Source organism: Phaseolus vulgaris, chromosome 8 (genome assembly GCF_000499845.2).
Source record: "Phaseolus vulgaris cultivar G19833 chromosome 8, P. vulgaris v2.0, whole genome shotgun sequence".
Classification (NCBI taxonomy): domain Eukaryota; kingdom Viridiplantae; phylum Streptophyta; class Magnoliopsida; order Fabales; family Fabaceae; genus Phaseolus; species Phaseolus vulgaris.
In genome coordinates, this window is record NC_023752.2 from 56,301,661 (window position 1) to 56,327,264 (window position 25,604).

The window sequence follows — 25,604 nt, forward strand, 5'->3', positions numbered from 1 at the left end:
TGGCATGCCTATAATCAGATGATGAAAACTATGAAATATAAAATATGCATCATTCTATGAACAACTGGTCCTTATCTCCTCTCAAATTAGCAATAATATGATGACAATCTAGCAGCATTGCAGTAACACTATGTGTAATTCTTTTCCCAGAACAACCAATGATAAAAAATTTACTAAAAGAAAACATTTTCAATCTTAAAACGATATAAAATCCAATCACATATCTATTCTCAACCAGATACACAAAGGTTTGAAGTGACAGCCAAAAGTTGAAACAATAAAATAAGACATTTAACATTCGCCATGTGCTTCCTGGGAAATGACAATTTAACTTCAATAAGTGTTATTCTTCAAGGACCTCATGTGACAACCAATTAAGGACGACTTTAAGGTAAAAATTTATTTGTTAAAGTTAACTCAATTGAGGACCTCAACTTTAGCACAATATTAATAAGTAATAATAGTTATTATGAATTTAAAAATTGAAGACATATTACTCTAATAATAACTATTATGAATTTGAAAATTTAAATTATGTACACAATGCGCTCTGCTATAATATTTACTATCACAGGTTAGATTTAATATTTTTGTCTTCTGGGAATTTATTAATACAAAATTTTAATACATTTGAGGTCCTCAATTGGTAAACATTAAAGTTCGGTCCCTCAATTGGTTTATCAATACAGGTTAAGTCCACAACATTCATCAAGATCTTATAGTGTGCCATATACATTTGAATATTATGTACAATTAACAAATGATACAATCATAGCATGGGAAAAAATAATACCAATTCCACATTCTATTCATTTTGCTCATGATCAAGCTGCAAGCACCAGCACTTTAATGGTGCCTTGACTGTTGGCAGTTAGAATAGTGGGCCGATCACTCTTCCAACATACCGCGCTGATGAAATATGATCCAGCCTCATCTTCAGTGTCATCCATATCAGGGGACCCAAATCTATGCCATGTCAAAGGTTTTGAGATTTCCTGCAAAGCCCCATTGAATCCTCAGTTACGTGTGAAAGGTAAATGTACAATAAAAAAGACACAATTTAACACCACAAACCTTGTGGTAGACAAAAACTTCGTTCGTTTCACTCCCACATGCAATGTATTCACTGCTAACGGTAAGACCAACAAAGTTTTTCTCATTTGCGTGGCCTTTAAAAGTACGAACCTGCACATGTTTGAGTGAAAATGAAAAAAAATATATATAAATTTACTCAATGAGTATTATATTAGTGCAATGGCCTTTAAAAGTACGAACCTGCACATGTTTGAGTGAAAATGAAAAAAATATATATAAATTTACTCAATGAGTATTATATTAGTGCAATGATATTGGTTCATATTATGAAGATATTAAGAAGTGACTTTAAGCCTAACTCAACTTTATACAAAAGACTTATAAGATGAAGTTTGCAATCACTTATTTACTGTGAAATGTTATAATTTTTAATCGATGTGAAATCTTCCAACAGTACATAAAAGTGAACCATAAATAAATATGATATTGGTGCAATGAAAAACTAGAGAATTGACAATACTTTTTTTCAGCTGAAATTTTTGGTATGACATAACTTCTAGAGACAGATTGATGACTGTAGTTAAATTAAGTAACAAAAGTCAACATGATCCATAAATTTAATTTAAAATGAAGCATAAATTTGGTAAGAATCAATCAAACCATTTTGTTCAAATTACTCACAGGTAAGTTTTCCTTCACATCCCATAATCGTAGTGTACTATCTGTCGACGCAGAAGCAAGTTCATAATTAGACAAGAATTTCACATATGAAACAGCCTTCCTGTGCCCACTGAAAACATGGACTGGACGACTAATATTTCTCAGATCATAATAATGGATGTGATGATCTGCTGATCCAACCTGCAAAAATATATAAAGAATATCCTGTATTAGATATATCAAAATTAAAACAAATAAGTAAAGATAATTAATCATTAACATATTGCAAAAAAGGGCGCAAGTTCAAGTGAATCATTGAAATCTGATAACTGCGGGCAATTACACTCATATTTAAAAACTTATAACTCTGATGTTGATACATATTTATTATTAATTATTAATATGATATTTAAAACCAGTACTTATACAAGCAGCCCTTAGTCTAATGTTTCTACAAGCCGAATACATTATGGGCAGACAAACAAAAGATATCACAATTCAAATTATCTATTATGTAGAATCAGCACAAACTACTACAAAGGAATTGTTTAAAGAGGAAATATTTTGAGAGAATTGTGGGGAGAAAAACGCAAGAGAGAGAGATCAAAGACATACAGAAAAATAATGATCAATCTTTACAGAAACCATACATCAAAGATATTTAGAAAAAGTAATTATCAATCTACACAAATATATCAAAGCTATTTAGAAAAGTAATGATCAAACTACACAAAAATCAGATATGTACACTACATAATTTAACTTATTCAACTAAAACAATTTTAACATTCCCCTCAAGCTGGGAGCAAGTTGATTGTACATAAGCTTCAAACCTATAAATTAAATTTGAGGTTCTCCCACGAACTTAGTCAAAGTATCTGCAAGTTGATCATTGGACTAACAAATTTCGTGCAAATTTTATTGGACAACAACTTGTCTCGAATAAAATACCAATCAATCTGTGTTTAGTTCTCTTATGAATTATAGGACTAGATGCAATGTGAATAGTTATTTGCTTATAATAGTACATGCTCATTTGTCAAATTTCATTAGATTACAGTTCTTGAAGGAATTGTTTTATCCACACAAGTTCACAAGTGAGTGATGTCATCCTCCTGTACTCAACTTCAGCATTAGATCAAGCAACCATATTTTGTTTCTTACTTTTCCTAGAAACAATGTTGCCTCCAATAAAAATGCAATATCCAATAGTGGATTAGAGATCTTGTTCAATCAAGCTCACAATAGTATTTTCCTTATCTTTATATATCATTCCTTGTCTTAGAGTCCTTTTATGTATATGAGGATGTGAATCACAACACTTCAGTAGTCAAGACAAGGAGCCTGTGCAAAGTGACTAGCCACTCCAACAAGTCAAGTCTAATAATAGTGAGATAAATAAATTTCTCAACAAGTCTTTTGTATCTTTTTGGCGATAAGAAGAGCTCTCTTAGTTTTGTCATTAATTTCTGATTAGGATCCATAGGTTTGCAGTCAATCATACCTATTTATTTTAGGGTATTGAAGGTTTTTTTTTAGAAATTAGGATACTTTCTTTTGATTGAGCCACTTCAATGCCCATAAAGTATTTAAGACCTCCAATATCTTTGATCTAAAATGATTGCATAAATATTTCTTTAGCTGAGAAATTTGTGGCATCATTATTTGACACACATTTCTCATGAGAAGTGATATGATCCCAAATTGGAAGATCTATGTTACAAGAAGATGGAGTTACAACAATAGCTCAAGAAAGGAGAAATGAAGAAGTTAAACTCAAAATTCCATATTAAGACGAGGGAGATTCACAAAAGGAATGCAAAAGATATCAGAAGAAAATATCAAAATATTTCTCTTATATTTCCTCTAGTTTTCTTGTAAATAAAAATGTACAAAATATGTTTTCTTTCTTTCAAGTAGAATTTCAGGCACTTAGTTTCGACACAAGGTTAGCTTTCAAAAACAATGGCCTTGGTTGACAAAGTATGTGCAACAACCAAACGAGTCCTAGAATCTTCATATTTCATGCAAGGGCCCAGTTTGGAAAGGTGTGTGCACCAACCAAACAGGTCCTAAACTCTTCCTATTCTCTAGTTAGCCTATATAAGCATGTATCCATCCATTTGTAAGATAACCCATACTTTGAATTAGAAAGTTGCTAAAAATTATCTCAAGCATTGTGAGTTCTTTTTTAGGTATGTTCCGCATTTCACGAATCTTATATTGAGTTTTCCAAATTTAAGTGGTGATTTTCCTTGTGAACTTATCTTTCTCTTAGAAATTGTTGTGTTTCTTCATTCCTATTCTCTTTCATCTTTTGTAGTTTGTTGACTCTTGTTTTGTTTTACTTGTTCTTACATCATATGTCCATGGTTAAACCAATCCAATCTCATTTCAAGGATTATTAATCATTTCTTTATAATGAATTGGTTGTTCTTGATTTCTAATGCATGGATTCACTTGCTTCTACACTTTAACCGATTCAAACAAGTTATAATTCAATTTTAACTGATTAAATGTCATGTTAGCATAATGTATTTGAGTTTCAATGGTTCATAGTTGAGTGAAGTCATGTTTGATAGATCCTAACTTAAAACACACATATAGACACTCATCAAGAAGTATGATATAAAACATTGAATGATTAGTTTCACTATGTTTCACCAAAATATTGTACAATGTGAATGAATTTTCCAAACCAAGCATGTGGAAATTAATGAAGACCATGGAGAGATCACCACAAATTGCAAACTAACCCGCACTCCTCCTAAGCAACAAACCCAAGAAATTGCTCCGCGTAGATTTCCTCCTATAGATCTCCATGAAAAAAAAAACATTTTTGATATTCAATTGATGAAGAGGCCAATGGAAAATAGTGACCACAAAGAAGAGTTTGACCATATATATGTGTGTATCCTTTGGCGTCCAATCTGGCTTTAAGGGGGTCCATTTGGACCAACTTTAATAGAATAAACCCTCTTCCATCTAACTATCTTCTTTCCAAGTGGAAAAAGAACAAGCTCCCATGGAGAGATCACCACAATTTACAAACTAACCCGCACTCCTCCTAAGCAACAAACCCAAGAAATTGCTCCGCGTAGATTTCCTCCTCTAGATCTCCATGAAAAAAAACATTTTTTATATTCAGTTATGAAGAGGCCAATGGAAAATAGTGACCACAAAGAAGAGTTTGACCATATATGTGTATCCTTTGGCATCCAATCTGGCTTTAAAGGGGTCCATTTGATCACTTGGGCCAACTTTAATAGAATAAACCCTCTTCCATCTAACTATCTTCTTTCCAAGTGGAAAAAGAACAAGCTCCCATGTCTACAATCATAGCTTGTCACCATCCACGTTGATCAAATGGTGTGTACATTTTGGGGATAATAATAGAAGACATAGAAAGATAATTAGTCTATTCATAACAGGAGATGAGATCATATGAAAAATATAACCAATTCTTTCCAAATTAGATGAAGGAGATAGTTGATGATAGCTTATAAAATTATAAATAGAATAAGGATTTTAGGTATATTGAGTACCTTTTCAAAGAGTTGAGTCAATCAAGATATTCATTATCTAGATTTGTGGTATGGGTAGAGAGTGGTGAAGGACTTGAAGAAGAGGATTCACCAAGAAACATTGGACCAATCTCATGTATTATGCGTTGATAACTGATCAAGGAGGTGATGATGGTTCACGTAGAATTGAAGGAGGGGAACATTAAAAAGTGATTTGATTTCGTCTGGCATAAGGGGGGAAATTCAATGAATCAATGAACGGGACAAGTAAGTCTCATTGCACAAAACTAGCATCTTGGAGTGAAGAAGGAAAGAAAGAAGTCTCTTCAAACAATGTGACATTGGTAGACATGAACCTTTTAGTTTCTATGGAGACGAAAGTATCTTGGAAAAACACATTTGATAACATTGTTTTAGGCTTTCCACTTATGAAATTTCTTGATCAATCAGGATTTGATCCTAAACATGATCAAAACTTGAGTGCATGGAACGAAGGATCATAACCATATAGAACTTATCCAACTTCTTGATCTCTTTCAAAGAATCAACTTCTAAAAAATCTTCAATTCCTTAGCAGATAACTAGGTTCAACAATAGAAGAAGTCATGCCATCATCTATTTGTTTGAGATGATAGTTTGAGTCATAAAGAAGTTGAATATCATTTGCAAAAATATGTTTAGCCTTCTTCCAAAAGGAGTTACAACTTTTGAATGCTAAGATTTCCCAATATATTGGATTCTACAGATTGCCACAACAAAGCACAAAGCTGAAAATCAGTTTTCTTTTACTATTCCACTTTTTATAATGATATTTTACTATCATCTTCTTCCAAATGATGGTAACATCGGCTAAGAAACCTAAGTTCAACAGATGCAAACCAAGATAGGTAATTTTTATCATTAAACTTTTCTAAAGTAATGGTTGGTGACCCAAAATAGGAGTGGGCAATTCCAAAGGCCATTTCAGATCAGAAACAAGGAATGTAAGGGCAAAAAGGGAAACCCTTATGGTATCCAAGAGAGCCTGAACTCCAAAGGAAGAAAAATAGGTTGGTATAGGGAATTAAAGAGTTCAATGTAGCACTACTGGTGGGGCGACATCATTCCAGTGAGTGCAAGGCAACAAATGGACAGCATGTGCCTAGGTTAGCCACACAAAGAAGCTAGATGACGGGAGGAATCTGCCTCCTAGATTGCCCGGGTTCTCCATTGTTCAAAGAGGAGCTCTAGATCTGGTGCTTGTCGGAGAAAACTTTGGTGGCTAGCGGCAGAAGGTAGTGGATATAGGGTTTTGTGACACTCAACAAGATGAGCACAAAAAAGATATTTGTCAAAAAGAAATGATGGCACTACCTGGTGGCAGACAATGATGGAGTCATGGTACAATGATAGAAAAAACAGGGATAATCCAGCTCTAATACCAATTTGAGAGAGAAATATGGAAAAATGGTTAAGAGAGACTGTTTCATCTCTTAGCTAATTCATTCATTTATAGGAACCCTTCCATTAAAGATATACAAAAAAGTAATGATCAACCTACATATAGGTCAAATATGTAATACAATACATAAGTTAACCTATTTAACTAAGTTAAGCAATTATGACAGAAATATCATTAATTATAATAAAGTACAAGGAGTATTGCTTTGAAATGCCAAACATCACAAGTTCACAGCAGAATAATAGATACAAGATAGTATGGATAGGATCAAATCTAAAATGAACTAAATCCAGATACTTTCTTTTATGTTTTTAACTGAATGAAAGGTACATACTGCAATATAATTGCCAGATCCAGGATTGTACTTGACACAACATATGTTTGCTTTCATGTCTATATTTAGAACACTAGCTTCTTGATTTGTGCACCAAACTTTGACCTGCTTGAAGAAAAGACACATTAAAACAGATACCATGGTATCTGATTTCTGTCTCTATTTACTATTGAATCACTTTCAATCATACAACAGATACCATGCCAATACAATTTGAATTTGAGTAAGCAAAGTGTAAAAAAGTGAGCAAACTTTTAGAATCTGTAAAAGGAGAAGTTTATCTAATACATTAATATGTCACGAACATATTTTAAGTATGTCTATTACAAAAATATTTGACATTACAGAAGCAATCCAGGGAAATAACCATCAAAACTACCAAATCAATGTTCAGAATACCTTGCAGTCATCGCTACCAGATACAAGCATAGAGGGATCTGTTCTTGAAAAATCAACACTCCATGCTCGCTTTTCATGCTCTTCATATTCCATTAAACTCTGCAACAGGAAAAATAATAGCCATGAGTAAATAATCTGTACAACATTTAAACGAGCATATGACAATCAAAACAACATTAACGAATTAACACAACAAAACAGCTGATACAAGAACAAACTGACATTTGAATTCAACAATTACCTTCCGAGTGGTTACATCCCAAACAGTCACAATTCCTTCATAATCACTGCTAGCTATTTGGTTCTTAGCATATTTATTCCAACTCAAGCAACTAAGTTTTGAACGTGTAGACATCTCCACAACTGGACAATGAGCATCTGTGGGTTCATTCACAACCTAGAAAGCAATATCATAGGGAATGGTTATTTTGCATTCATAATCTATTACCATTTGCTTAAGAAATATTTCAAGGGTGAACCCTTACACCAAGTTTAAAAATCCTCCAGAAAGCGTGCCTTATGCTTTGTTTAAATACACAACCCCTCAAGCATCATATTATACATAATGCAGAAAGTTTCTCACTTTGGTTGCATAGGTGCACTTAGTTATAATACAACACATATTTAACCAAAAAGTAAATCAAACAATTCCAAATATCTAAGGAGATGCTTCTACTTTAAATATAGTATGTGAAATTCTTTAATTCTTTCCAATTTTATAATAAACTTCATAGGTCCCATGAAGGGTTACTAATATGTTCTGTGAAATATCAAGAGGAGAATAAAGCTTTTCCAGGTTTTGTAGATGAATAAAAGACAAATTGGTCAAATTGGTATTAATGTAATAATATCAGTGAAACTTTCATAATCATAATTCATAAGAGGAATATGTTTTACTCCAAGTAAACAGTGAAGGGACCCCCACTACCATCTAAGAATAGATGAAACATTAATTAACAAAATCTATAAAAACACATTTTACAAAAGTGTTAACATTAAAAATCAAAAGAGAATAAATAAAAAACTATATTAAAATTCAAGTAAAAAGGGCATCCATCTTACAGCAGAAAAATCAAAAACTTTAATGCGCCTAGAAACTCCAGCAGTAGCAAACAAATCATCATCACGGTCAAACTCTATGCTGCAACATACATGTTAAATCCATGCATTCAGAAAATATAGTATTAATAAGACAATTGGAGTACTCAAATATATGAGAAAATGTAATATGACCACTTTATTCATTGATACAGTTTATTCTGTCTAACTTCATACATCTAAAATAACAATATAAAGCCCTACTTGTCTGTTACATTGCCTGGTATTATTATCTCGACATGAACTATCTCCAGCATAAAATGAGAACAGGTATGAAGAGCAAGTTTAGTACCAGCATGACCCACTTGTAACACTGTCATGCATGGTACCCAGCAGTTCAAGACCTAAAATTTGATAATCAATATGATAACAAGGGCCTTACTTATCGTCAAAAGTCTTGAACAAATGCCTATGATAACTACATCTGAAAAGTCCAATCTAAGAACATAACAATAATGAGAATAAAAATTTATTAAAAGCCATTGCTTTAACTGTTCCAGTAACACTCGTATCCAGACAGGCAGACACCATGGTTCATTAAAGGAATAATTTCCAGTAAATTAGCAAGTTGTAGGAGGGATATTGGTGTACTGATTATCAAAGGATGTTGCAGGGTAAAGGTCGAAAACTTAGGTGGCATGGCTTCTTGTTGGTTAGATAAGGAAATTAAGAGCAAGAAACTATCCTAATTACAAAGAGGTGCACCTACACAGAAACAAGGCTGTCGTCAAATTAAGATAGAAGAGAGATATCGGAAGAAAAAAATACTGGAAGCTCAAACTCCGAATAGCCTCCTACAGTATTTCTAACATGTTCAATAAACCTACTTTTGTGACAGATTATCATTGAAGTAGAAATTTAACTATACAAAACATAGCTGACAAAGAAAAGAATCTCTATTGCAAGAAAATAATACAACCACAGAAGAATTCTATATGAAATAATCTCTAACAAGTATACTTTAAAGGATTAGAATCCTTAGGCCTTCTCTCTTTTTCTATTGAATTCGTACAATCAAATGCACATATTTATATTACTATACATGCTAAGGAATTATTGGTATCAGACTACCCTTGTTTGTAAACATTCATGAGAAGTGCCTTTTATTCATTAGCTAATAATGGTAATTCGAGCCTTACATAACAAATCTCCACCTTGGCTTGTTTAAACTATTGTAATGCCAACTGAGTAAACTTGTTACTTTTGCACTCAAAATGGCTGAAAGCTTTCATGAAAAGGAGCCTAATTTATTCCATGAGACAATTAACTGTTATGAAGCATCACAATGGATTGGTGCCATGAAAGAGCTTGAACTTCTCACAAGAATCAAAATTGGTAACTTGTTGAGAAACCCGTTGCTCAAAAGATTATGGATTGCAAGTGTATACTTGAGAAAAAAGATGGAATAAGGTTCAAAGCAAGACTTATATTTTGGCTTTACACAAAGAAAGGTATTGGTTTAGAGTGCTTACTTTCTGATAGCATAACTTTAACTTAAACTAGATATGAAGATTGTCTTTCTCTATGGTGATGCGGTGAAAAGGATTTACATGCAACAAACAAAATAAGACCATGTGTGTTTGTTGAAGAAGTTTTATATTAGTTGAATCAAATGCATAGGCAATGCATAAGTGATTTGGTTCATTTATGATTGATATTGGGCTGGCATACAAGAAGTGAGTATGAAAGTTGCATTTATTATAAGAAATTTCCTAACATACTTGCTTGCTTCTTTATGTTGATGATATGCTGATCACATGTAAGTACCCAGTTGAGATCAATAAATGAAGCCAAAAATTAAGTGGTGAATTTGAGATGAAGGATTTGGGTCTGCCAAAAAGAATCCATGGTATGGAGATTGTAGGAGATCATAAAGCTTAAAGATTGTATTTATCTTAAAAGTGATTAGTACACTCTTTTGCTGCACATTTGAAGTTATGAAAAACATGTCACCACAAACAAAGTGGAGGAAGATTTTATGTCTTGGATGCCCTATACTTGTGAAATTGGAAGTTTGATGCATGTCATGGTTTGTAATAGACCAAATATTGCACATGCAATGAGTATTGTTAGTCGTTATATAGCTAGTTCAAAGAAGGCTCATTAGCAAGTTGTGAAGTGGATTCTCACATACTTGAAGGGTTCAGTTGAAATAGGTCTAGTGTTTAGAAGAGGAACAAACAAAGCAATTACTCATATCATTAGATTTTGTAACTAAAACTATGCACATTGTCAACAAACCTAGTAGTGACACAAACGATCTTGATCGTAGAAGGTCCATGACTAGTCGTAGTTTCACACTTGGAGGCATGGTTATCAAACTCGCGAGTCAACTCGTTGCCTCGTCCGAGTTTACGTGTCCACTTGGCCTTACCGAGTTACCTCGGTAGTAGACTCGTTTTTTTGGGTAAACTCGGTAGACTCGGCACAGACTCGGTGAAATCGGAGTGGACTCGCAACTCTAGTCCGAGTTGGCGAGTCCAACTAGGTTTTTTTTCACCCCAAAACGATGTCGTTCTAAATGGGGAAATTAAATGAAACCAACTGACCTTAGGGTTTCGCATTTCATTTTCGTTAGCATTTGCGTCTTCTTCTGTGGAGTGCGACGGTCGATCGAGCGGAGCGTGCGGGTTGCAGGTGGTTCGTGCGGTGGTTGCAAGTTGCAGGTGGTCGCAAGTCGCAGGTTGCAGGTGGTCGCAAGTTGCGGTGGTCGCGGGTTACAAGTTGAAAGTAGACTCTTACGAGTCTACGAGTCGAACCTACGAGTCGAGTCTACGAAGCTCCCACGAGTCTACGTAGACTCGGGAGTTTGACAACCTTGCTTGGAGGTAGTGTTATCAGTTAGCAAACACATTTACAATCCACTATTGCCTAGTACTGAGGCAAACTATATGGCAGCTACAAAAAAGATGAAAGAAGCTTTATGGCTCAAACATCTTATTGGTGATTTATATTGCAATGTTTGCGATAGTTAGAGCACAATTCACTTGACCAAGAACTAAATCTATCATGAGAGGATGAAACATATAAATGACAAAACATATTTTATTCGTGATGTATTGGTAGAAAAGATTGCTACTTTTGATAATCCAACAGACATAATGACAAAAGTTCTTCCATGAGTAAAGTTTAAATATTGTTTAGACTTAGTTGGCATTACAATAGTTTAAAGAATTCAAGCCAAGGTGGATCTTTTTTACATACACCTTGAGTTACCATTGCTATTTGTTAGAGATAATTCATTTTTCTATTAGTTGTTCGAGATATTTCTCTTTGTATTTTTCTGTTAAGTGTACCTATTAATTTGTTGTTCTGTTTATTAAATGGTGTAGTCAGTTACAACTAACTCTTCTCAAAGGCTATTCTCTAGTTTTTATATATAGGTCTTCGCATCATTCTCTCATCTCTTATAATTCCCTTTTACATCTCATCCACTGATGATTTTTCTTATTATAATTTCATTTGTGTATAAGTGGGTGCAAACCTCACCCCATGAGCCGGTTTTATGGGGTTGAGTTAGGCTTAAAGTCCACTTCGTAATACTTACTAAAGATTTACTTGGATTTTTCTTTTAAAACGCAAGTCAGATGCCTTGTCTGTTTTCAATAGTTTCAATCCATGGTTAAACTTTAGTTTAATACTAAAGTTAAAGTTGTGCAAATGGGTAGGGATGGTGAATTACACCATTTTCATGATTATCTCACTTCTATTGGAATTAATCATAGAATAATATATCCTCGTACTCTTCATCATAATGCTATGGTTAAAAGAAAGTGTCGCCATATTGCGGAAATGGTCTTACTCTTTCCAGCCTAGCCTCTCTCCCCTCGACATACTGAGACCATGCCTTTCTTACAGTAGTTTACCTTATAAATCACTTACCCTCTACTATTGTTAACTCGTTGCACCATATACTCTTCTTTTCAAGACAGCACCTGACTATGCATTTCTCAGGACTTTTGGATGCACTTGCTTCCCTTTTTCCTAGACCATATAATGCACACAAATTTGACTTTCAATCTCAAGAATGTCTCTTCCTTGGATACTCAGCATCTCACAAGTGTTACAAAATCTTATCTCCCTTTAACCGACTTTACATTTCTAGAGGTGTTATTTTAAATGAAAACAGGTTTCCTATTTTGAACACTTTAAACCTGCTCAACCTGCTTCCACACCTTTTTCTTCTCCTATCTCGTCCAATATGTCAATAATCTCATCACTGACACCATTTTATCACCCGAACTTTTACCACCCACTGAACTATTGAAGTAAAAATAATGTTAATGGTAATATATAAAATAATCTCTTTTCCTCATTTCTTTCCAGTCAAACAGTTTCTCTTTCCACTCAACTCTTATCTATTTCTCTTCTTTTCTTTTATTTTCCACTCTCACTATTTTTTTCCTCCCTACTAAATGGAACATTGAAGTTAAATCAGTGAATGGGGCACTGATGATAAATAAGATTAACTATTGATGATAATCAGTCCATTACAAATATAGGATAAATTCATTTGCATCCAATCAAATATTAAAAAGAAAGAGAAATAGAATCCCATCCTGACAAAACGCTCTCGTATATCTGATGACACACATTATTACAATATTACAACGCCAAATATTACTGATTAAATTAAAAATACAATTATAGTTTACCCATAGCATGGCTTTATGAGTTACGGCAATCTCAACGCAATAATTGACAGGTTGGAACTGAACAAAAACATTGATTAGCCTTTTTAAGGCAGCACAAATAAAAACACCAAAAGGCAAGCGATGAATACCAAGTGTTTGATAAGCAATTTCAAAATTCACCTTGACACTATATTTGCTGAATGAAATATATCCCCATGCCTTAGTTCTGCAATGACTCTCAATCGACTGTTTCAAATGATGCAAAAAGGTTAGAGATAACTGTATATGGCTAACTAAATATAATAGTAATTGACATTAACTCCAGCATCTTTGTTAAGAACCCCATCGAAAAAGTAAAAATGAAAGAACAATTTATTTATTAACCGGAACTGAAAAGAGCAAGGAGACCTTCCTTAATACAAAATATAATTTTCTACATGACTCCTTTCTTCATCACAAAGAAGTGCCTGGCTACAAAATCAAGGCCATATAATTGAACCTCCTCTAATGATCTAACAGCAGTCTTAACCATTCCTAACTAATTTGACTCCCATTCACTCTCAATGCAAAATACCCTTTGACCCTCAAGTCCTAAAAATTGAATATTTGAAACGACTGATAACTATACCTGTAACGTGTGAAAGTTGTCAAGACTGACTGAAAATCTTCAAGACCAGCAGTATAACCTTCTCGACTTATGAGATTCATATCCCTTTCTTGTTGGCTATGGGGCTTATCAGTTGCATGTCTTCGCTTTTGTAGGTAACACTCTTGTAGGTCATTAAACTAGAGCAAAGGAAGGGAATCAAAAAGGATTCAGGAAAAAATAAACAAGTTTATAGTTGCAAATTCAGTTATAAAAAAACAAAAAAGGAATATGCTAAAATTCTTAACAAAATTCATGACTTAAGTTACAAGACAATAATAAAGAAACTACTCTGCTAAGCTGGCTAAGTTTCTAAAGGGATACAGTAGTTTCTATAAGTGATGAGACATTCATTCTAATTGGGATTGACTATAAATTTGTATCTGGAGAAATTTTATCATCATATTTTTATATTTGGGCCTGTCTTAACCAGTTAATTCTAATTATGGTCTCAGAAACTAAACCTACAAGGGTATTGAATTAGAGATAATGTGTTTAATGCACTAAACACGCTACTTACTTAAATGTAGCGTCTTTAGATCAATGAGAATTTCATCACACATTTAGCTTGCGTCAATGTGGCACAATCATGATACAGTTGAATCTTAAAGCATGATTCCTAGGTCTATATCTTATTATCATCAGTTTTATTTTTCTTTAAACATTATAAGTATCATATAAATCTGTTTCCTTGCTGAACTCCTCAATAAACACTACTTACAGAACTTATATCATTTCTTATTTTTCCTTGCCTTTGTTGTCCACACACATAGTTCACAGGAGCTCCATATTCATATTTGCAAACCATCTTTTTGCCCACAAGCAATCCCTAGTCAATATCTACCTAACATACAGCTTTTAAAAATTAGAAAAAAAAAACAAGATTTTCTACCGACTAATTTTAACCTTCGTGCATCCTAAATTTGTAGCTGTGCTTTTATGTTCTGTAGAACCAAACAGCTTGGCAGCTAAGCCTAAGTCTCCCCTAATATGTGCTATAGCCATATTAATTCTGAAGCTTGTGGCAACATAAATGACCATAACTTAAATATAAAAAAAAAAAAAGATGAAGGGAGTCATAGCACAACATTTGTTGATTAAGAAGTAAAATTCCGACATTATTGTTTGTACATTTGAAAGGGATAGGTTTATAAAAAAGTGCAGAACTACTTCTGGAATAAAGGATTCCCCAAATTTACAAAAAAAAAATTAAATTCCAAGTTAAGATTTTTAAATATTTTTCCCAAATTACAATTGCTTTTACCCATCATGAAACCAAACTTATTCTAAGGAAAAAGGCTTTTAATAAAATATCAGAAATCAATTCACATAGAAATGTAAAATTTTAGGCATGGAATATTAAACCAAGAAAACCTGTGTATGGACCCTCTTTTTTCTAACTAGGGCAAGACCCGATTGATTTATAAGCTGTGAATCTGATCCAGTTACGGCATCCCTTCTCTGAACTCCAAGCCCGTGAGAGTTAATTTGGGACTTTCCATCATTTTTCTTAGTATGGCTCCCTGAGGACAACCCTCCTCGAAGATTTAGAGGACTGGATATAATGCCACTGCTGCTCTTGTCCAGTGATGAATGCCATGATTTTCTTCCACCCAAATCATCAAGCATTCGCAATTTTAAGGAGTACCTGTCCCGTGCTCGATACAAGTCCATTCTATGTTTCTCTACAGAATTAATGTCCTCCTTTATAAATTGGAGATCAGTTTGAACCTAAAAATGAAAATTTTAAACACCAATTGTTTCAATAAATAGAGATAAATGTAACAGAAATCTGTGGTAAAATAAAGGCCAACTACTGCAACCGAAGAAATAAAACTGGAAAATATTAGCAACTAAGCAATAATTTAGGGTAGAGAGAGATTGCAACCAGCACACCTCCTTCAACTCATCAACTTTTTGCTTCCGTAAGCAATGCAGGAAGTCTAACAGTATTTGCATATTTCTCTCAGCTTCTTCTTGCTCCATTTTTCTTTTCTTATCAGCAAGAAGAGACAAAAGGGTGTCTAGCTCTTTAATTGTCACATCACAACCCTGTATTCAAAACATAAAAAAAAAATCACAAACCAAATAAAGCATCAACAATATCCACAGTTTTGTGTGAAACAGCAAAATATAACTCCATAGAAAGATCTTCAATATAAACTAGTTCCACAACTTAATTAAAACCTGTTCCTAAAATATATTAGGCAATAAACTGGCATGAGTTAAAACCAATATTTCATTTCTTGATCTAGCCTAGTGACATACACAATAAAAATACAACAATTGCATAGCATAAAGAATGTTAGAAACCAACTTCAGACCAAACGTTGTTAGCATTGTTAAAACTATGACTGGTATAGTATTGTACAGGCAACATAAAGCTGTTTCTGGGAGTACCTAGCTATAGGTTAAGGAACATAGGTTGTAACCTTCATCTTTGAGATGTACTTGTACTCGTGTTTTTATATATATACATGTACATCAGCTGAGAATACATACTCAGTCAGTATCAAGAGTCCTGTCGCTGGACCAACTTTGTTCACTGTCTCTGGTAGTCAAATATTGTCGTTTTGTCCGGCAAAGTCAAGGTTAGGTATGCCTCGAAGAGCATGACCCAACCTCAATGGTGGCCAGATCCTAACCAAGCATATGTGTCCTATGAGTCATCTTTCCGAAGCCAGAACACACCAAACCAATGTCATCCATCTCGTCACCATCTTCTAGGCAGATTTCTACCTTGTTCTCTCAGTTCTTTGCATGCAGCTCTCTCCCCTGTTCTCTCAGTTCTTTGCATGCAGCTCTCTCCCCTCATATCTAGGGTTTCTTCCCCTCCAACTTCTCTCTCTCTTTCCTCAAATATGTTTGTGGGTCATTGCATCTAGAATGGCCTCCACTTTTTCTACTACGCCTACTATGACCACAAAAAGCTCAACTGGGAAAACTATATATCTTAGTCCACGTTCATAGAGTTATGGTTCCTTGGTCAAGGATATCATGACCATTTGGAAAAGGAAGTATGTGTTGTTTCGAATGAAGAAAAATCTCAATGGTAAATAATGAACTTCCAGTTATGTGTTGCTTTATGGCAGTCAGTTAAACAGGATATCTTAGAAATTCTCATATTCTGTAAGACATGTTCTTCTTGGAAAAAGATGCACGACATTTTTGTTAATGATATTCAACGTCTCTCTGATGCAACTCAATAGTAGCCTCTCTCACATCATGATATGATCTCACATGTAGCAAAGGCTCGAGCTGCAATAGAAGAATTATCGAGATTTCTCATGGCTAATTCATTGAAGGATATCAACAAAAATCTTGATAAGTTATACATGGTCCTGATTCTTAGCAGTCTAAGCTCATATTTTGATCATGCATATGACCAAATTCTAGCTATTGATCAGATTACTTCGATGGACGGCAGTCACTAAACTTCTTTGGGTGCCTACCTTGTTAACAAATGAAAATTCAGTTGAAGTTATTTAAACATCAACAGTGATAGCACCACAGGGAAAAGGAGGAGATTGTAGCAATGAAGGAGGACATGGTAGTCGAAGGGGACGACCTCGAAGTAAATACTGCAAAAGAATGGGTCATAACCAAGAGAGTTGCTACTCCTTGCATGGTTTTCCAGATAAGGCAGCTAGCATGTTTAAATTGGAAAAGGGGAATCCAACTTTTTTGATGAAGAGTACCAAGATTATTTGAGAGTTAAATTTGAAAAGTTTAACCATCAAGGTCAATCTTCTTCGGCACCAAGTGTTTCTACAGCCTGTACTTCTCAATCTGTGGAAGGTCAAGTTCCATGGGTGGTACCTAACTCAGGTGTCTTTGCTCATATTTCTAATAATAGCTTTTCATTCTCATTTATCTCTTCTCCAAAAAAATCCCACACTGTTATTGTAGCTAATGGATCCAAAAGTTGCATCTCAATGAATTGGTCAGGTTCCTCTGTCTCCTTTAAATTTAAAGTCTATCTTGTACATTCTACATTATCCTTATAATTTAGTCTCTATAAGCCAATTAACTCACACTTCAAATTGTTCTATAACCTTTGGTGTTGATTCCTTTCATATAGGAACATAGTATGAATCGTCTAACTAGCAAAGGATATGAATCACGAGGACTTTATTACCTAAACAGACATCTCATTGAAATTGCACGCTCTTTAATATTGAATACAAATGCTCCTATACATCATTGGGGAAAGGTCATTCTCATTGTTTGGCTTTTAATAAATAGAATGTCTTCTTCCTCTCTTGCAAATCAAATTCCTCACTGCATTATTTTTCCAAGTGAACCCCTATTTTGTGTCTCTCCGAAGGTATTTGGTTGTACTTATTTTGTTAATGTCTCTCTAGGTTTACACAAACTCTCTGCAAAGGCTATTAAATGTATTTTTTTGGGATATTCTCGTCTTCAAAAATGATAAGAGTGTTACTCTTCAACTACCAAAAGATACTATATGTCGGCTAATGTCACCCTTGTTTGGGACATGCATTTTTTCTCATCCTCCATGGAAGCTCCTGTGTCCACTCATCAGGTTCTCCCTCTTCCAACCTTTGGTCCTCTATTGATTGATTCAAGCTTTTTTTGACTCCAACTCTAATGCAAACCAGTCTCACATTGCCCCGCCACCTTTCCATACACACCAACACAAATTTATGGACCTGACTACAGTGATAATTCTTTTTCAGGGCCAAAATCAGTATTGTTAGGCTTTATCTTGCAATGGCTACTATATGCCACTGGCCACTTCACCAGCTTGACATTAAAAATGTTTTCCTTCATGATGATCTTGAGAAGAAATTTTCATGGAACAATCTCTTGGATTTGTTGCTCGGGGAAAATCTGATCTAGTGTGTAAAGTACCCCATTCATTATATGATCTAAAGCAGTAACCCCGAGCTTGATTTGGTAAATTTAGTCATACTATACAAGTTTTTGGATTGAAATGAAGTGAGGCAAATCATTCAGTTTTCTATTGTCATACTTTAAGGAAGTGAGTTTATTTAATGGTCTATGTTGATGATATAGTTATTACAGGAAATGATACCATTAGGATTTCTCAACTAAGGGAGCATTTATTCAACCATTTTCTGACTTATGATCTTGGTTTTTTTAAATATTTTTGGGTATCAAAGAGGCTGAATCAGAGGAAAGTGTTGTCATTTCACGAAGAAAATGTGCTCTCGAAATTCAAAAGATTGGTGAATTGCAAGCTTATTGATAGTCCCACGGATCCAAATCAAAAGTTGATGATGGACCAAGGTGAAACATTTTCAGATCCAAAAAATATATGGGTTGGTTGCCTCGCTGACAAAAGATTGGCACTTGGGTTCCTTAACCAAGGTTTAGAGTTCAATCCCCAGCTTGGACATGGAGTGAAGGTACTATGGCACTACTTTACCTCAAAAATAAACTGACCCGGTAAGAGGGCGATTATACCTCCCGGTTATACCAAAAAAGAAAAAATTAGCTCCAGTTATAATATAATCCCCTTCTATCTGCTCTATTATTATTAGATGGTCCAATTATAGAAACATCTACAAACATTCTTCTAGGCTTATATTCATAATTTAACAGAACACAAAAGGTAAGATGAACAGCCTACAATACAACAAAATCCTCTTACTATTGCACAATTAACATGTTCACCAATGGAAAAATTCTAATCAAGAAAAAGAGTGAAAGCACAACTAACCTTTTGCAATGCCTGCCGGAAATGTTCCACAGGTGAAGCAGATTTTGATATTTGACGCGCAGAAGTCTTCTTCAGTAGCTACAAATATGATACATAAACAACAATAAGCTGCATTTCCAATACATTTGGAAGATAAAATTCACGCTCGTATCACACGCTAAAAACTAAGACGTTTCAGTCAGCAACATTGCAAGTGTCAATCAGTAATTACAAGCGCCAAAAGAAAGATCTAGAGACTCAAAACAGCTTCACTCGCAACACACATTCTGCTAAAAACTTAACGATTCTTCTCTTAAACACAGGGTTTGAGAAAATTCACAAGCGAAAATCAATTCAAGTTTCGGTGCAAAAGCAACGGAACCATAAGGAGATGATGAGCGAATCACACGCTAAAAGCTACTAAGTTTGAGTAAGCAACATTGCAAGAAGCAATTAGTAAATACAAGTGCAAACAGAAAGATCTAGAGACTCGAACCAGCATTCTTCGCCACACACTTCACAGAAAAAGAACTAAACGATTCTTCATTTTAAAGGAGCAACTCGCAAGCGAAAACGAACATTGCATAACGAAACGGAAGTATATTGTGTAGAGAAGAGGATGAGAAGGAAGCGAACCTTGTCGAGTAAAAAGTTAGGGAACAAGTTGGTGTTGGTGAGGTAGTGGCCGCAGCAAGGGCAATCGTTCTTGTTGCGGAGATGAGTGATGATGCACATGTAACAGAAGCTGTGGCCGCAGGCGGTGAGGAACGCGTCCTTGATGATCTGCATGCAAATCGGACAGAGAAAGTCCTTGTCCGGCTCCGACGTGGAGGCCGGGAACGTTTCACCGGATGCGGCGGCGGAGGCGCCTGTGTCGGCGGCGGCGGCTCTGGAAGCGTCGGGTTTGACGACGGCGGGGACGACAGGCCCCGCGGAGAGCTCTTCCATGAGGTTAGTTACTTTTTTTTATCGCGGAGTTGTGGTTGCGAACTAGTGAAGGTTGTTTTGGCTCGGCTTTGGGATTTTGGAGAGAGAAAGATAGAGCGTGTGGGTGTGATGGCTTCCTCCAGAGATTTGAGGGAGAGGAAGGGAGTTGGGCCCACAGCTGTAGTGATGTGAGGGTGAGAGAACTCCACGTGACCGATACGCTACCACCATGATGCTGCAAACCACGTCACTCAACGCCAACCTCCAGTGCGAATATAAAGAGAAAAACAACATTATGAATATTAATATTTATTTATTAGTGGATGATACAAGAACATCCATTTTGTATTAAACATGTATATGATATTTTTATTTCAAAACATATAGTAAAAAATATTATTATTTAATTAAACATTTTAAGAGTGTAGAAGGTAGAAAGGTTGTGCGTATATTATAGTAACATGCGCAAATAGGATGGTAACTCGGTGCCTTTTGGTTTCATCGTCATTGACTTATTATAAGTGGCAATGGGTTGGTCCGCTAAAAATTGTAGAGGTTGAAAATAGTAATTTGTTTTGTTGTACAACTGCTTGGTATGCTGATTAGTCATTTTTTTTAAAAAAAAATATTTTATATCTATTTATTTTATAATTATTGATATTTTTAAAAATATAAAAATATAAAAAAAATAATAAAATTAAATTATATTTTAATATTTTAATAAAATAAAGTTTAATATCTAACAAGTAAATATAATAATACTTTAATAAATCAAATAATGTATAAAGAAATTAATATAAACAAAATTCGATATAAAACATTGAATACTATCAATTTTTATTTTAAAAATATGAAATTTTTCTTTAAAAATTTCAAAAATTAAAAAATAATAGTTGTTGAATTAGTCCGCAGCAAGCTAAGAGAACCGGTTAATATAGATGAACGGATTCAAAATATTAAATTGTCTAGTCTAAATGATGAGGGACCAACCGGTCAAATCGACCGATTTTACCATCCTATATCCATTCAATAGAATTTTATATATCTAAGTTGAATATATAATGAAAAAATTTATTATTTATAGTAATTTATTTTTCCTCTCATATATATTGCAAATATTTATGCTTAAAATGTCAATAAATGGTGTGTAGGTTTACTTATTTCTACTACAAGATAAAAAAAGAAATTTTTTTGTATAGATGATGGGCGTGAAATTTAATTATTCTCACCTTAAGAAAATGAGCAAGTGATCAAATACATGTTAAACTTTAAAAAAAAAATATCTCTATTTTCAATATTTTGTTGTTGTCTAATTTAACTTTATTTATGAGTTTTTCGAATCAATTTTCTAGTCCATTTTTTATACTTTTCATATTTAACAATTAAAAATTCACAATAATAAATACCTATTATTTCAAACAATTTTTTATAAAAAGAGAGATTATATTTAGTTTATTATTCTAAATTTTCGATGGTAATAAATAGCATTGTAGTTAAATAAGACAATAAATAATAATAAAAAATATTAATATTAAAAATGATTGATTTAATTTTTAAACAATACAAAATTAAATGTAACACAACAAAAACATTTTAGTAAAAAAACAACTTATATAAAGTAGTAAAATAAATAAGTTTATAGTTTGACAACGAAAATAATTTCTTTTTAATAAATGCTATTTTAAAAGTATCCCTTCATATATTGATTGTTTTATTGTGCAATTTATTTGTAATATCTTAAGTTTTTAAAAGAAGTGAGATATAATATTATTAATGCATAAAGGTTTGTAGAACAAAACAATGAAATGTCAGACTCAGTTGTGCAAAACATCCCTCCATTAATTGTCGTAGGTACATTTTGTGGGTTGGTTTAAGGCAAAAAATAAGGCTGACCCAAAAATCATATATACCAATCTTTCATTTCGTATGAAAAAGACACACTGATGTGTATTTTACGTGATAAAAGAATATGAGTTCAATTTTATAACAAATAAAACTCATCCTATATTATTTTTAAGTGGTTATTTTAAAAGGCTAATAAGTTCTAATTATATAGTTCATTGATAGTGTAAATCTTTCACGTAATATTGATTTATTCTAATTAAAATTAAAGAAGAAAAACTTACATTTGTTAATATTTTATTATTATTATTATTATTTAGCCTTTCTAGGTGGACCTTTGCAACTTGATTGATGCTATAGATATTTTGTTTCAAACACGGGTGGATATATATTTTTGGAGAAAAATATTATCATAGTATATTAAAAAAGTAGAAGTTTAAATAAGTTATAAATCTCTAATATATTTGAATATTTAATTAACTACATATTAAATTTTTCGTTCTATTGGTAAGTTAAAAAAAAATCATTGATTTTTTTTAATAAAGTAATATATGGTCATTATGTTATATAATTATTTTTTTAATGTATTTTTGTGTTGGTTTTTTAATACTTAATTTAAGAAAAGGAAAATGGTGACATTTTTTGTAATCACATTGAAGTTTTGATTTTTGTGCTTGAGTGATGATCTCAATTTGTTCAAGTACATCAAACACCACATTTTTTTATTATTGTTGTTGTCTTTTATGACTATGATTATTACGAAGTGGACTTTAAGTTTAACTCAATCCCATAAAACCGGTTCATGGGGTTGGGGTTTGCACCCACTTATATACAATGAATTGTCCTCATCTCTAGTCAATGTGGGATCTCCATCACACCCCCCTCACGCTGAGAGTGATAGAAAGAAGCTCGTGCGTGGGATAACATATTATGGGTGGTGGTCTGATAAACCCAACAAATACTCGCTAAGATGGAATCGAAATGGCTCTAATACCATGTTAAGAAATGGACTTTAAGCCTAACTCAACCCCATAAAACCGGCTCATAGGGTTGAGGTTTGCACCCACTTATATACAATGAAATGTCCTTATCTCTAATCGATGTGGGATCTCCATCACACCCCCTCACGCCGAGAGTGATAGATAGAAGCTCTTGCGTGGGATAACATATTATGGGTGGTGGCCTGATAAACCCAACAAACACTCGTTAGGATAGGCTCGAAAATGGCTCTGATACCATGTTAAGAAATGGACTTTAAGCCTAACTCAACCCCATAAAACCGGCTCATGGGGTGAGGTTTGCACCCACTTATATACAATGAAATGTCTTTATCTCTAGTCGATGTGAGATCTCCAACACACCCCCCTCACGCCGAGAGTGATAGATAGGAGCTCGTGCGTGGGATAACATATTATGGGTGGTGGCCTGATAAACCCAACAAATACTCGCTAGGATGGGATCAAAATGGCTTTGATACCATATTACGAAGTCGACTTTAAGCCTAACTCAACCCCATAAAACCGGCTCATGGGGTTGGGGTTTGCACCCACTTATATACAATGAATTGTCCTCATCTCTAGTCGATGTGGGATCTCCATCACACCCCCCTCACGCCGAGAGTGATAGAAAGAAGCTCGTGCGTGGGATAACATATTATGGGTGGTGGCCTGATAAACCCAACAAATACTTGCTAGGATAGGATCGAAATGGCTCTGATACCATATTACGAAGTGAACCCCATAAAACCGGCTCATGAGATTGAGGTTTGCACTCACTTATATACAATGAATTGTCCTTATCTCTAGTCGATGTGGGATCTCCAACACACCCCCCTCACGCCGAGATTGATAGATAGAAGCTCGTGCGTGGGATAACATATTATGGGTGGTGGCCTGATAAACCCAACAAATACTCGCTAGGATAGGATCGAAATGGCTCTGATACCATATTACGAAGTGGACTTTAAGCCTAACTCAACCCCATAAAACCGGCTCATGGGGTTGGGGTTTGCACCCACTTATATACAATGAATTGTCCTCATCTCTAATCGATGTGGGATTTTCATCAATGATGAAGAATGAAATTTTTTCACTTCTTCACGCATTTAACATATTTATTTTGATCTCATATAAATACTTTATCCATCATTTGGGTTACATGATTTTATTATTATTTTTTATTTGATCATATGCAATCTTCACCACTTAGTTAGATCATGCACTTTTGTTTCAAAATAATTAACTACATGAATGTTGAGGTTTTCATCAATGTCACATGTTGATTTATCTTTTGCTGGTAAAAAATAAAAACATGTTGATTTATCACTAACATAATTGTCACTAATGTCACATATATACTCATCGGTCTCAACTAATACATACATTTTGTATTTTCTTTCCAACTTAATAAGAGTAAAACCACTAACATTTTTGCTAACTCTTTCATGCTCATTGTCTTCAAATAAAAGCCCTTGCATCTCCTCACAGAATAAAAATTCAAACTATTTTCGTGGTTCACATTACCATCGTCAATAAAGACTTTTACATCACAATTATGACTCAAAAAAATAGTTAACTCACTCCTTCAACCTGTCTTTCTTCACCAACCACCACATCCTAAATTCACTTTTACATTGTAAGTATTCTTTCACTATATTCACTAACTCCAAGTAGAATCATTTTTCTATGTCTATAATGTCAATGTGGTAAGTTCTTCCTCGATTTGACCACAAACTCATGAACTAATTTATCGTGGTGGTAAACTTGTATGCGCAAACTCATTTCTTTGAAATCTTAAAAACACTTAAAACATAAAATTGATAAAAGATTATTATTCTTTATTTTTTATAATGACAACATGTGTTTCCCACCATAACAACAAAACAATCAAGATAATATCAACAAGAACTACAACAAAAAGTGAAAAACTTTGAAAATTTTACCTCATGGGACCATTGTCTCCATAGTACGAGATTATTTGTGTGAGTTCAAACCTAAGAATTATTTAACACATTGGCTTCACCACCTTCAACTTGTATTCTCCAATTGCATGTCCTCCACCACTTTTAATACACATCATAACATTATCATCTCCTTTAGTAGCATGTTCCATTTTCTCCCACCACTTACTTTTGTTTTTGTTTCCCTCACATAAAATATTTTTCGTTTGCACTAGCCATAAACAACGTGTTTGTTTTGAACTATAAAGATAAAAACATGTGGTAGTTTTAACCTACCACAAAATGTCATTTTTGAAAAATCCCTAACTAACATGTTCTTGATGATAACAAAATTTACATCAACACATTAGTAACATGTTGACAACATGTCAATGATAACTATATAATTTAATGATCATGTCACCCATTACCAAAAAGAT

General features: G+C 33.9%; 1 protein-coding gene across 2 annotated transcripts; it reads right to left on the minus strand.

The window, feature by feature from the left end:
- Positions 1–575: 575 nt before the first annotated feature.
- LOC137823589 (E3 ubiquitin-protein ligase COP1) lies at positions 576–20,633 on the minus strand. 2 transcript variants are annotated; one of them, XM_068628791.1, is made up of 13 exons: positions 20,094–20,633; positions 19,479–19,556; positions 15,668–15,823; positions 15,146–15,502; positions 13,754–13,911; positions 13,306–13,371; positions 8,456–8,534; positions 7,635–7,790; positions 7,394–7,492; positions 6,995–7,099; positions 1,717–1,896; positions 1,075–1,185; positions 576–995 (listed from the first exon to the last, which is right to left on the minus strand). In XM_068628791.1, the coding sequence occupies exons 1-13, from the start codon at positions 20,403–20,405 to the stop codon at positions 825–827; spliced, it is 2,028 nt and encodes a 675-aa protein (XP_068484892.1). In that variant the 5' UTR covers positions 20,406–20,633; the 3' UTR covers positions 576–824. The 2 variants fall into 2 exon arrangements, with proteins under 2 accessions (XP_068484892.1, XP_068484893.1); XM_068628792.1 differs by lacking the exon at positions 6,995–7,099.
- Between the last annotated feature and the right edge of the window lie 4,971 nt (positions 20,634–25,604).

What these genes read in the sequence shown, in the direction of transcription:
- LOC137823589 (XM_068628791.1), bottom strand. Translation starts at nt 20,405, where the DNA reads ATGGAAGAGCTCTCCGCGGGGCCTGTCGTCCCCGCCGTCGTCAAACCC. An exon ending in ACAACTTTCACACGTTACAG is followed by an intron (nt 13,372 to 13,753) that starts GTATAGTTATCA and finishes CATTTGAAACAG; the next exon opens with TCGATTGAGAGTCATTGCAG. An exon ending in AAGTTTTTGTCTACCACAAG is followed by an intron (nt 996 to 1,074) that starts GTTTGTGGTGTT and finishes GGGGCTTTGCAG; the next exon opens with GAAATCTCAAAACCTTTGAC.